This window comes from Lathamus discolor, chromosome 6 (assembly GCF_037157495.1).
Source record: "Lathamus discolor isolate bLatDis1 chromosome 6, bLatDis1.hap1, whole genome shotgun sequence".
NCBI classification, from domain to species: domain Eukaryota; kingdom Metazoa; phylum Chordata; class Aves; order Psittaciformes; family Psittacidae; genus Lathamus; species Lathamus discolor.
The window spans coordinates 55,536,142-55,549,795 of record NC_088889.1 but is presented as its reverse complement, the minus strand read 5'-3'; the positions used below and the strand labels follow the sequence as shown (position 1 = coordinate 55,549,795).

Sequence of the window (13,654 nt, the reverse complement as noted above, 5' to 3'; positions counted from 1 at the left end):
AAATATATGTTTTGAGTTAATTTTTGCAAGACTACATCTTTCATCTCATCTGACTTGCTTCGTTCATTATAGGAGAAGTTGGAATTCCAGATTCAGAATGTTATGGGTTGACTTAATTCCTCTTGGAGTGGCTGTCTTCTACTGCTTTTGAGAAGATCAGCTGTTAAGATAAATTGCTTTAAAGAGTCTAAATTGGCATAATTTCTGGTTACTTTTTCTTGGAGGGGTGTTTGATTTGGCTTTTAAAATATAACTGTATCATACAATATATGTATACCTTTGTGCTGTATCAGTAAATTTTACACATGAAGCAAACAACTGTGAATGATATATTATGTTATAATGAGTATCACTGTATCTAACTGCTCCTTTCTATTTTGATTCTAATAGCAATAATTGCACTGAATCAACATAATCTCAATTTTGCTTTTTGTTTGAATAACCAACATACAGTTTCACTATTGATACAGTCTTTAAAACTTAAAAACAGCTCTAATTTGCCTGGCTTTATTTTCAAGTGATTGTAATACACAAAAAGTATGAATAATACAATGTCATGTTTTATAATACAAAACCAGATTGCAGAACCAGCACACTCAAATATACTCTGCATATACTCTCATGTTTTCCTATGTTTTGAAGACCTTGGCAGCTCAAGAAATATTACTGGTTTTATTTGTATAGAATGTAGGTAGAAACAGTAAGAAATTTAGAAGTGCAGTGAACTTAAAGCGTGCTTCTTAGTGATATGTATCTCTGTGTCTATGTATATTTCTAGAAATATATATATGATAATAACAGGTCTTCATTGTTTTTCAGATGTAAAATTTAAATTTCTATCCCATTCTGCATGCGAATGGCATTATGATACTTGCATAAGCCCTTGTTTCAAGACTTGCAGAGACCCTTTGGGAAAAAACTGTCAGGCAGTACCAAAGTAAGTATCTGTATCTTTATGGAAAGTATGTAATTTGGGTGACAGGCAGTATATTAAGAATATGAGGGACCAGATGTAAGCTCAGTATAGCAGGACTGTGTTCTTGTATAAGGAGGAGTGATGGAGAAAAGAAATGGAATAAAACCTGCTGCAGCTGCTATGTGAAAGTGACATTTCAATTGTTAGGTAAATATTGTCAGGTTCTGGACTTATTAGTATATCTGTAATGTTCAAGATGGAGGGGGGGAGGGAGTATTACAGAGTATTAAGAAAGAAAGAGGATAAGTTTGTTTCAAATAGTTGTGCCCTTACATTTTTATTATGAGATTAGAACAGCTATATCTGCCCTTGCCTTTTCCGCTATATCTGCCCTTGCCTTTTCCTCCCAATTGGAATTTATACTAAGTCTGGTAAAACAGGCATTTAGATTTTGATACTTGAAAGCGTTTGGCATTTCTTCAGCAGAAGCATTCACTATTGAACCTATGACCATTCATTTCAGTGGCTGAGATCATGCTTTATCTTAGATCTGAGTAAGAATGGAAGCCATGGCAATGATATTTTGAAGGAGTACGCTGAAGTGACAAGATTTAGATAGAACAAGGTTGTCTATTTAAAAATACTTTATAAATAAATTCTGTTTTCCTAAAAGGAAATGTGAAATCCAGATCCTGCTCAACTAGTTAATACTTACTGTTTCTCTTTTAGAGTGGAAGGATGCATCCCTGATTGTCCTCTCAATATGTTGCTGGATGAAATCACTCAAAGATGCGTGTATTTTGAAGACTGTATGTTTGAAAAATTGTATATATATTATGTATGAGACTTAGCTTATTAATTTCTTAGGTCTTTAGTAATATTTTCAAATACTAGTGCTTAAACTTGTGTAACTTTAACCTTAGTTATATGAATCTTGAGCTCACTAAACACACATTTTAGTTAAAATAATTTCACCTCTCAAAAACCAAACTAAGTAGGGTTTTTTTCTTAAAATACTTCAGCAAAATTAGATGTGGAGCAAATTATTTAATGAATTTGTTTCTTAAGTTGTCTATGAATTTCAGGAGTTTAAAGGCAGTTGAAAAGATCAGTTATATGTGTTAACCTATAACTCTGCTATCTTCATGACTATAACAATTCATAAATTTCAGACTACTGTTTACTTTTGTCTGATTTCAGGCATTGAACCTGCAGACGATAGTCTAGCTTTGTCACCCAGCATTCAAACACCATCAGTTTCACACACAAAATCAAGTACAAGTTTGGCAGCGATCAGTGAAGCACTAACTTCATTTCCTGTACCTGAAGCAATAGACATGGCAACAGTTGCTTCAAAATTGCAAGTGACTGCAACTACAGGGAAAACTGAGTTTTCGTCTCTTACATCTCATATGACACTTCCAAACATATCTTTATCATCAAATATTTCTTCACAGTCAACAGAAATTACATCTGGAAGAAGCACTACAGCAGTGTTTGGGACAACAAAGTCTAATGTAAGCTTGTCTTCTCCCATTGACATTTCTCCATTGTTTCGGTCTACTGTCACTTCAGAAACTTCCACAAAGATACAACCAATCAGTATTGATTCTACCGAATTGCTGAGGGCTACAGAACCTCAGACAGTAACAGCTACAAATGCAGTGACTACAAATACAGAATCAGAAACCAAAACAATTGCTACTTTTATTTTCAATGGAACACCACTAATACTTAGCACAGCAGAAATGCCAGTCAAAACTAAAAAAATGGAAATATTCGAAATAGCTGCAAGAACACTTCCCACAAAAGAAGCACAAGTAAAACCAGAAGGACATAGAACACTTACACCCAGTACATTTGAATCAATAACAGAAAAAACTACTGCCTCTCTGCTCCAGTTTTCCACATCACCATCTCTGGACACGCCTTCATATGCATCACCAGTAAACCTAACAGGAACTTCTGGAGAGACAAAAATAAGCATAGGACAGTCTTTTCCCACAGCATCTAACATTACAGTAATATCATTTTCTCCTGTGATCAGAACTTCGTCAAAACCAGCATCTTCAGCAACAACAAAAGCAGCAACTGTTTTAACTGAGCAAAGCAAGAAGACTACATTGTCACCAACACCCATACCACCCATTTTATTAGGAAAGGCAACTACACAACCTCCTATTGAAATGGTTCAACACCTCACTAGTACTGCAGAGATACCTTTCACTACAACTCTCGGCCCAAAGACAACATCTCTGCAAACTCAAGAGAGAGCATCAGAAACAACTTTGCTATCATTTACAACTCATAAAAGGGAAACTCCTAAAACAACATTTCATGCGGAGCATATGTCAAGTTCTTATTTCCCTACATATTCACTACATCCGAGTTCTACAACTGAAAAATCCCTTACTCCTTCTACAAAAAGACCTTCAGTGTCTGTTCCTACTCATGCTTCCCCAGCTTCAGGAGAATTAAAAAAGACATTTAAAACTGTTTCAACTACAAAATATCCCTCATACACAGTTCTAAACACAACAGAGTTCCTAACTAAATTATACACTAAATATTCTGTTGTGGCTGAGACTATCAAAGTGACACCTTTGTCTGTTGAGGGAACATCCAAAATAACATCCCCTTCTGAATTAGTGGCAAAGTCAACTTTGATTTCTGGAAAAAAATCTACAGAACACAAGCCAACTCTGATTTCAAGTACAGTGAAGGCAAGCACTTCAGCATATTCAGGTAGTGTTACCACATCAGCAATGAAAACATCTGTCTTGCCAAAAGGAACCACCACGGTTCCTTTCGAAGCTACAGAGTTGGCTCAGAGAGCATCCGTCACTGTATCTCCACTTACTCTTCTTAGTGCAACTGAAACCACATTGTTGACAACACAGCCTGATACATCAGAAGTAGAAAAAATTACTAACATCTCTACTAGAAAGCCATCTGCCTTCCCTTTTTCACCATCAAGTTCTCTAATCCCCTTAAACATTTCTCTTCCTTCACTACCTTCCTATGGAAAAGAAGCATCACTGACAGCTCCCAGTCCCATGCACACATCCCGTGAAACAACCTCTTTTTATCCAAGAACAACTCTGGCAAAATCTACATTACTAACAGAAAAGACCTCTCCAGCCCTGAATTTCTCTGTTTTATCCACTATAACAGAACAATCAAGTCCAATAACAACAGTATCACATGACAAATCACCAGGCAAAGCCATTTTAAATGTCACCTACGCCACATTCTCCCCATCTTCTGAATTCAGCAGTCAGCTCATAACAACCAAAAAAGTAATGACAGCCACAGAAAAATCAACTCTGTCCCATTCGTTTATACTTCCAGTAACAAAGACCTCTTACATTTTGTCCACCTCTCAGTCTCTAGCAGATAAACTGGTTTCTTTACCTTCTTTAACACAAATTATACCAGAAGTAATAACCACACCAAAATATCCAGTAGAAACTAAAACAGTTTCTACAGCATTGGAATCTACTGTCCAAAGTATAACAGATAAAGTAAAACTTACAGCAGCTAAAACTGAGCCTTCCTCTCCTCCATCTTCAGTAGGCCCCCTCTCTTTGCAGACATCTTTAGGAGACAAATTTTCAGTACAGACCACAAAGACCATAGTTACACCACTTTTTTCTACTCAGAAGGCTACAGAACTTAGTCGTCAGACTTCTGAGCCTTTGTTGACAAGCCAAAGTATCACCCCAATATACCAGTATACTGCAAAAACTCTATCAAAATCCACTGATCAATCACAACATGTCTTTAGCACAACTGAAGCTACAGTAGAATTGACTTCCTCATACCCCTTAATCACCTCCCTACCTGAAGACATTCATTCAAGTATATTGCCTGCCTCAGTAGGTACTACACGGGTTACTTTGCCAACTGAAAGAGAGTTCCGTTTAACTGATTCAGTAACACAGTCTTATGCATCAAGGACTTCTTCTGTTTCACAACCTACAGTCCCAACTAGAATGACAACTGATTTGAGTTTTGGCACCAGAATTCTCCCTTCCTCACCAGACGTGTTTGCATCTTCATCTTATTTAGCAACAATTAAAAAAGAAGTATTCCCTTCATTTTCTACACGAAAGGCTGGTACTAGTCAAAAATTCACATGGCAGGCCTCATTTACCAAGTCACTTGATTCAAGTCAAACACTTGAAACAACTACAGCTTCTACAGGCTCTAAGTCAACCTCTTCAACAGTTTTGTTAACAGAAACAACAGAAATTCCCATTGTGATGGGGAGTGGGCCATCCACACCAACAAGCAAAAGTGATACAGAGGAAACTGCTGTGTTGCCTAAGGAAGTCACACTTTCAACCACTGCCTCCAGTTCCATGTTTCTAACAAGTACAATGTTGTCATCTATGGCACATTCATCAGCTGCTGCTTCAGCTTCTTCAGTGATAAGCAGTAGCGGGCAAAATGTTAGTATTTTATCGGCAACTTCAGACAAAGCAGAAGCAGTAACAGAATCTATCACAAGGTCTGTGAAGCCCACATATTTTTCTGTTACTTCCAAAGCAAAAGGAGGTGTGCCCTATGATACAGTAAAATCTGAGGAGCCAGAATTAACAACAGAAGTCCAAGCTGTCCACGTTCAAGGTGCTATTACTACTCCAGAAATTCCTCGCACATTTTACTCTCCGTATTTCACAAACGTAACTGCAGTTCCTTCTAATATAAGTGTATCTGTACTGTCTACTGTACATTCATCCTCTGAACCGAAATCTTTTTATTCTACAGCTGCGTCATCGGTCAGTGCAACTCAAACTTCAAAACTTGAAATATCATCTGAGGTACAAACACCTTCTGTGAGTTCACTGCTAATGATATCTGACCATCCAAATGATACAACAGCTCCACCAGTTTCCTCATTTGCCTATTTATCTACCAAGCCACTTTATGGCTTGACTACAACTTTTTCTGATGAATTGACAACAGCTGAAGCTCTGTCAGGCACCACAGCATCAGCTTTTATGCTGCATAGAGAAACAGCAACTCTTCAGACTTGTACAGTGAGTAGCTGTATCTGTTGGGTTTTGAAAATGTCTTGGCTGCTTTCACACACTGATTGAAAAAAAATAAAATTCATGACCCATACTTCGATCTTTAGGATTTAAAATATCTGTATAAAACAAGGAGCCCTATTTTCTCAATTATGTCTGAAACTTTGGGTGATTTCGTTGTGCATAATGATTTTTGCAAGTGCTATAATACACTGTGGTTTAGGCCTCAGTTTTCTGAGTACGACTGTTACAAGAATGTTGTTTTGGCAAAATATGGTGCTTCATATTGGTCAGTGGCAATTTCTTGTCATGTTGCCCTCCTTGAAATACGTCTTTCTAGAGATCCATGTTATTATTCCTACTTGTGCCCTTCCGTACTTTTTGTGCTCAACTCTTTTTTGAATGTAAAGTTAAAATTCGGTAATGCTGTTCTCTGCTTTACAACAGGACAGCAGTTTAAAACTGACCTCAGAATGGATGGGTTTTCTTCATCAGTATTATGGGGATTCATAAGCATTCTGTAGTTGAGGAATGTGAGCAAATACTCTGCAATATTGTGATGTTAGCTTTGAAAGAATGGTAACCTATGTCTTCTATTAAATATGCCTTAGCCAATCACAGAGAATGAGTGCATAAAACACATTTGCTTGGATGGACAGCTGATCCAAGTTAATAAGTCACAGAACTGCCCATACAATGCAACTCAACCCAGCTGTGGAGTTTTAGGATTTGCTACTCAAATGAATGGTGACAAATGCTGCCCAAAGTGGGAATGTGCATGTAAGTTTTAATTACACAGTACTTTTAAAGAATTTAGGTGACAGTTTAATGCGTGTTTAAGAAGACTAAGAACTGGCACTTCTAGACCATGGTGTAGAAATAGATGATTGTTTAATGCAATTTATAATTCTAGTTCTACATTATATGTAGGAAATTAAATAAAACTGATCTTTTAATGTAGGATATTCCTCTTGCCAAGCTTTAGATATCTGCAGAGACACCTCAAGGTCTGTCTTAGACCCACCTTGGCTTCTGTCTAATCATAGTGTACTTAGTCAATATAGTCAGTGAATTTTTTTGGTTTATCTTAGATGTACTTTAGAATGAGAAGATTCCCTAGACTCTGTTAACTAGCTCTGTGAACAGTTTGGGGACTCTGAAAGCATAGCTGTACTGTAATCACTCCCACCAATTACTTAGAATTGGGCAGGAAGAATCCTGCCCAATAAAGAAAATTCAGTTTAGTCCAGAATAATAAAGAAAGTACGCAGGGGAAGGAATGTAAATTTCTGATTATGCTCTAGAGTTTTAAATAACCTGGAATAGAACTCCAAGCCCTTTGAAAATGCAAAAGCTTTAGCAGTAAGACTCTGAAGAAGAAACTTTCCACATGAGATCCCATCTTAGGAGCAAGACTAGAAGGGCAGTAATGTAATAAAGTAATCTGTCATAATTCACTGTTATTCACGGTTTGCTAGTTTGGGGGTTGTAAAAATTACAATCCTTTGCTGGCAAGAACTGTAAGAAAGTTACTGATTGCAGAGGTCTGCAGGTTTCCCACCGAAATATGCATTATTTGACTCTGGTCTCCATTTACGGAGATGCAACGGTTTCAAGTATACCTGAAAATGTGCTGCATATATGGAACTTTAGTTTAACACATAGTAAGCAAGCTAGTTAGTCTTACAAATATTATTGGCATATCCTCATATTTTGTTATATTTGTATAAATTCTAAAATAAGTTAGAAAAAAACATTTATTTTCATTTTTCTTAGGTCGTTGCACAATATTCTCTGATCTGAGCATTGTAACCTATGACGGAAATCATTTGGCATTATTCAAAGAAGCATCCTATGTTGTTAGTCAAACTCAAGATGAAACTATAACCATCCATGTCCTTGACTGCAGACTGGTAATTAACACATTAGCTAACAAATGATATTAAATGCTGTTAATAAGACACATTTTAAAAGAAAAGGCGTATTAATACTACATAGCTGTGTTTAATACTCACTTTTGTGTAACATCTATGAATTGTACCTGCACTTTACAACACACAGTTTCTTCTGAAACAGCTGACGGTGAGAAGTAGGACCATGTTATCGTACAAATGCATGTTTTATATCTATGTTCATATGGAGAAATTCGCACTGGAAACACCAGTCTTTAGAGCCATAAAAGACTGTGGGACTGTCAGACTAAATTAGACCACGCTATGCATTCGAAATCTCTCACGGGGGTAAATACTTGTTGTTTCAAAGAAGGAAGAGATAAACCCTAATGAGTATCCTGCTAATGGGTAGTGTAATTGGCTTTATGTTGTGAAGAGTTAATTTCTTGCGAGCCTTTACAAAACTCTTTAAACTCCACTTTCTTACATAAAAACTAGGGAGTCTTGATGTCTATATAAATGTCCCTTGCAAAGTTTGGTCTGAAGTAATACCTTATGGGAATTAATTCCAGAAGCTCAGTATGATTGATATCAAAAAGGACATCTGGCTTTCAAATTTGTTCTCTTGTTGGATTCAGCACTTTCTGTTTTGTTCAGTGCCTTGTAGATCAGGAAGTATGCATGTATTTCTGTTCCATTACTTCTGCACATATATATTATCATTATTGCCAGTGTCAGTCTTGCTCACCTTCAGACATGTTCATGTTTTTGGTATCTAAGTAGCTAGTCCACTGTATTTTTTTTTTTTCCTGAAAATCTTTATTTCTGTTGTGATTTCAAAATCAGGTGATACAACACAGTTGCTGAACACAATGAGATCATGCTGTTCTGTTTATTTTGCAATATTGATATCTAGCTGAATTTTGTAGTTCAGACTTGGAACTCCAATCAGCAGCAGTTTTCCCCTCTTAAAACTATACCCCCTAAAACCTCTTACTGTCCCAATACCTAAAACCAATAAGCAACTAATGTATAAAAATTTTGCACATCATGACTATGGTTTATGTGTTTTTGCTTTCTCCACAGAGAAATTCAAATACAACTTCTTTGTGCCTGGCAATGTTGAATATAACCTATGTATCAAACCAAATTATTATCAATCGTTTAAGTAGAAAAGTGAGTATTTTGAGGGGTTGTTGTTCTTTGCCTTTTAGATAGCAACTTCTGTAATCAACTGCCGCTTTATTTGTATACCGAAAATTAGAGTACGATACAGCAGATCATATATTTCATGGTTCCAACTTTGTAATTTAATAAACTGTTAGTAAATTCAAAGAGTTGATCTGTGATACAAAGACAGTTAATGAGGTAAGTCAGAGTGACACACAAACCGTTAGTCTCTTTAGTACCTATATTATTTTTGAGAAGGTGAGCCTGACTGTTGCTGAAATTAGTTATGAGTTACATTCCTAACCTGTTGAGAATCTGGCCTTAGTTGTTCTACCTACAGCACTTGGTAACCTCTTTTTGTGTATATTTTAGATTACAGTAAATTCAAGATTTGCTTCGCCTACTGTTAGACAATATGGATACAAAGTGGAGGATTCAGGCTTCAAGTATGCAGTTGAAACCCCAACAAAAATCAGAATTCAGTGGTTTCACAACACAGGCGTGATGATTATTGAGTTTAATAGTACCAGAGAACCAAAAGCTTTGGGACTATGTGGTAAGTATAGAGTAGCACAAGAAATAAATGCGTTCACATGCTTTGCTAAGGAGGCAGATTCCTAATTATATAAACTAACTTTTGTGCAATTTGGGCCAAAAAGAGTTATTAAAGATTATAATATTATTTAAATTAAACTATTATTAATTTTGTTAATTGCTGAAATCATATTTGATACATGTCCATGTAATCACTTTTTACCCATAGTGTTGTTTCTGTCTGTAACCTGTTTGGATCATAGGATGATTGCTGTAACCAAGCCCAAATAAGTAAGGCAGGCATAAGTCCATAATGTCAAATAAGGAAATTTGCAGATTTAGTGTTTGATATCCATCTGATAGAAAGCGGCCTGTGCTATTTTCAGCTTCTAAAGGTCAGAATTCACAGGAAATGTTAACTTGAGAGAACCAATCTTAGCTTATCTGTTGGAGGAAATAGTTCAGAATTAATTTCTTAATATTAATGGGTTAAATACCCTCACGTTGATTCTGTTAGGATTGCTCAGTAGTTTCACCTAGTTTCTTTTTTTCTAAAAAGCACAGCCTTGAATATGTTGCTGGTGCTATGGTTTTTACAAGCATATACTTGTTGATGTAAATCCCTACTGCGACATCTGAATCTGTAAATTTATCTGCTGTAAATTGAAGCTGGAAACCAGGGTTGCAGAGTTCATATAATTACAGTGGATATCTTTCCAGTTTCAGAAAGGGCAAATGCCTGTAGCTCAGTATCAAATACCAGTGATAGCTCAGTCCAGTTCCAAGTCCTGCAGACAGTAATGTGATTCTCACAAAGGAAGAGAGTTTGAATTTACTGTGATTTTAAAATTAGATTATTAACTATAATTTGCCTTAACTTTTGCTTTCAAAGTCATTCATGCTCTTTTTGGCTAATTCTTGTTATTAAGAACAGTATTTTGTAGTAAGCCTGATTCAAGCTATTGTGAAAATTTCTTTTGCCTTTACCTGTTTGATTATTGTAATAGCGAGAACTGGGAACATTACATTCCTGGTTTACAAGGTGCTTTAGCTAGAGGACAACACATTTCTGTGGTTGGTGTTCCAAGTACATCTTCTTCAGAGAATGTGCTGTATTTTTCTGGTATTTATCACTGATTGGGATTCTCTGCATAAGTCTGTACAATGATGTCTGGTGCCAGCTTTAAAGAGCTGGTTGTACTACATCTTTTCAGGGTACGTTAGTCTACCCTCATCTCCTGTGCTGTCTGTGTTTGCATCTTTTATTTGAACTTTCTTAGATGTCTTTTAGCTGAACTGCAGTATTGGTAGATCCTGTTTTCTAAATTTTATGGAAATGATAAAACCGAAGACATCATTACAGTTCTATAGCAAAGCATTTCTTGGAAGGGTCTGTGTCAAAGACAACAGTAACTTTTACAATGGAAAGTTTGGGGAAACGTGGCGACTGGTGAAGAGCTGGTGTGGGAGATCAGGAATGTGGAAAGGTAACATGGACATCTCCATAGCAAAACTGGTGAAAGAGAGCTCAAGCATGTCAATTTTAGCTGCAATCAGGTCCTACTAAGCCAAAAGTGAAGCCTTAGTTTTGCTGTGCTAAATCTCATTGTCAAAGAGTAAGAGAAGTGAAAAAAGCTATCCCAGACAAGACAGCAATCCTTTGAAGTCTCTCAGAACCATCAAGATCTTCCTATTTGCATTGCATAGACTCACAGCCTCAGAAAGTTCACCCAGAAATATTTCTGATAGAATAATGGTTACAGTTTCAAAAGATGTTTTACTCTCTGAACGCCTATTGCTGTACCACTGATTGTCAGTGGCTTGTTCTTGGGATCAGGAAATTTGAAAATGGTAAGCAGACCACTTCTATAGAAAAGGATTAAAACCGCAGCTAGTTTTTGAACAGATGAAAACTTAGAATTGCCATTCAAGGTTGTGGAGATATCAGAAGAAAACATTCTAGAAGTCTGATACAAAAGTCTCAGAAATTGTAATTAGGAAGAAAGGATGAGTGACTGCATTTTTATACCTGCTGATTCTTAAAGGAATTCCAGAGGAGACTACTGTAATACCTGAATGCTCTGTGTTGACAAAAGTCACTCTCCGTGTATTACATTGCTTCCTTTGTTCCAAAGTGTTGCCAACTACCTTAGTTTAAACAGGAATAAAATGGCATGCTGCCTTCTGAGAATTAAATACAGAAAAGGTTGGGTTTTTTTCCCCTGCCAAGGGATAATATAAATATACCTGGAAGTGACAAAAGATGAACTTTTATAGTAGCTTTTTAGCCAATAGATGCTTAAGACTGCTCAGAAGCATAAGTAGAATAGTACAAGATTTCTGCAGTATCAGATGAGTATCTTGGCTTTTTTATGGGAGTTCCCTTTTCTGATAACATTTATAGTTACATGAAGGTGCTTTGTAACATTTTAAAAATTACATTCTTATCTAGTGCTTGTGCAACTGAGAGGTGGTGTTTGTGTGCCATAGCCGAGCTATCTGAATAGCTCTTTGATATGGAATGTATTTCCATTTATAGATGCATCTTTACATTTGCTTTGCTTAACTTGTCTGAATTCTGTGTATTTTGTGATCCTCCGAAGAACTTTCTACATCTGTTGTGGGTTGTATAATGTCATGTTATAAGAGTTTTTTATAAGCTATTTATTTGTTTGAATATGCCACTTAAAGCATACTTCAGAATGAACCATTCAGTGTTAACCTGCTTTTTCCTTCTGATCATACACAGGGGTTTGTGATAGAAGCTTGGAAAACGATCTGATGCTACCCAACAGGACAGTTTTAAGCAAAAGTGATGCTCCAACGACTTTTATAGACAGCTGGCAAGTGCCAGACACGTTAAAGTATGTTGGAGAAGACAGGCATCAGGAAACTAATTGCTCCGTCATGGACTGCTCAGAGTGCTTAAGAATGGTGTTGAACCAGACCTTCAGCAGCTGTCATCCTTATGTATGTTAACTATTTCGGAAGCTTACACTTCAAGAGAGATGCAGTTCTGACATTTTTGTATACTTTATAATTTCATTAATGTTAAACTACATGCAACCACATTTATGGAATGAAATACATACTTTTTTGTACCTACAGTTGCAAGGTAAAAGATACTGAAGTGAGTGGCAGCTTCATGGGAGATTTACAATACGCAACTCACACTTTCAGAATACATTTATATACCTCTGTTAATTTTGACAATACCATCTAATTTATAAATTAGTCCCAGATAATTCACTTGTATCAATATGATGTAGAGCAAAGTAAAATAAAATACTTTTAGGATTTAATTAATCCTTAAGCTTTCTGTAATTTAAGTAGTTCCAAGTTGCAACAGGTAATTTGAGAGCCTGCATTCTGAAAGGCTCTAGAGACAGGGAGTTCCAGCCTAGAGAGATGAGAGGGTAGAACAGACCATTTAAAGCAAATCTAAAGAAAATAACAGACTTTCAGTGTGCAAATAAAGTATTCATTTGTGATCATATGAGTACATTTACCATTTCACCTTTAGTGTATTGTTGAGTTTGATGAAAAGGAGGCCAAAAATAGACAGAGGTAAGGAAGAACAAGGAACTATGAGTAATCATGCCTTCTATTGGAAAAACTGTATTAGCTCTTGCCTTGGCAATTCTAAGAAATGAAACTGCAGAGTATAAGGAAGTCACCATTTGGGAAGCCTTTTAAATACTAGTAGATTCTTTTTGTATATCAGTGAAGCCTGATGGCCTCTCACTTACTGTGATCCAAGAACCTTTGGCTTCATTTTTTGTAGCTGATGTTTTAAAAGGTCAATCTTCTTCCTACCTAGCAGGGTCTCAATGAAGGTGCAATATTTTTTCTTTTTTTCTTTGTTAGGTTCCACCTGAACTATTCTGTGATATATGGGTTCAAGACACTGAGTACATTCGAAATCCATGCATTTCGCTAGCAGCCTATGTGGCAATGTGCAACAAATTTAATATTTGTATAGAATGGAGGAGCTCTGATTACTGTCGTAAGTATTATACATGTATGTGTACCTCTAGTGTTCAGAGACAAAATTTGCCTAATATAAAGTTACTGTAAGTTGAAAATACCAGTGCTCCTTGAGTCCT

The 13,654-nt window shown here is 36.4% G+C and overlaps 1 protein-coding gene across 1 annotated transcript in view; it reads left to right on the top strand.

Annotated features, from left to right (window-relative positions):
- The window catches only part of OTOG (otogelin), a 97,008-nt gene that overhangs the window by 62,936 nt on the left and 20,418 nt on the right, over nucleotides 1–13,654 (top strand). Inside the window, exons 33-41 of the mRNA XM_065685806.1 lie at nucleotides 820–937; nucleotides 1,646–1,725; nucleotides 2,117–5,961; nucleotides 6,564–6,732; nucleotides 7,729–7,865; nucleotides 8,931–9,020; nucleotides 9,387–9,570; nucleotides 12,298–12,518; nucleotides 13,416–13,554. Of these exons, the coding sequence (XP_065541878.1) occupies nucleotides 820–937; nucleotides 1,646–1,725; nucleotides 2,117–5,961; nucleotides 6,564–6,732; nucleotides 7,729–7,865; nucleotides 8,931–9,020; nucleotides 9,387–9,570; nucleotides 12,298–12,518; nucleotides 13,416–13,554 (4,983 nt within the window). The remainder of the gene's footprint in view (nucleotides 1–819; nucleotides 938–1,645; nucleotides 1,726–2,116; nucleotides 5,962–6,563; nucleotides 6,733–7,728; nucleotides 7,866–8,930; nucleotides 9,021–9,386; nucleotides 9,571–12,297; nucleotides 12,519–13,415; nucleotides 13,555–13,654) is intronic.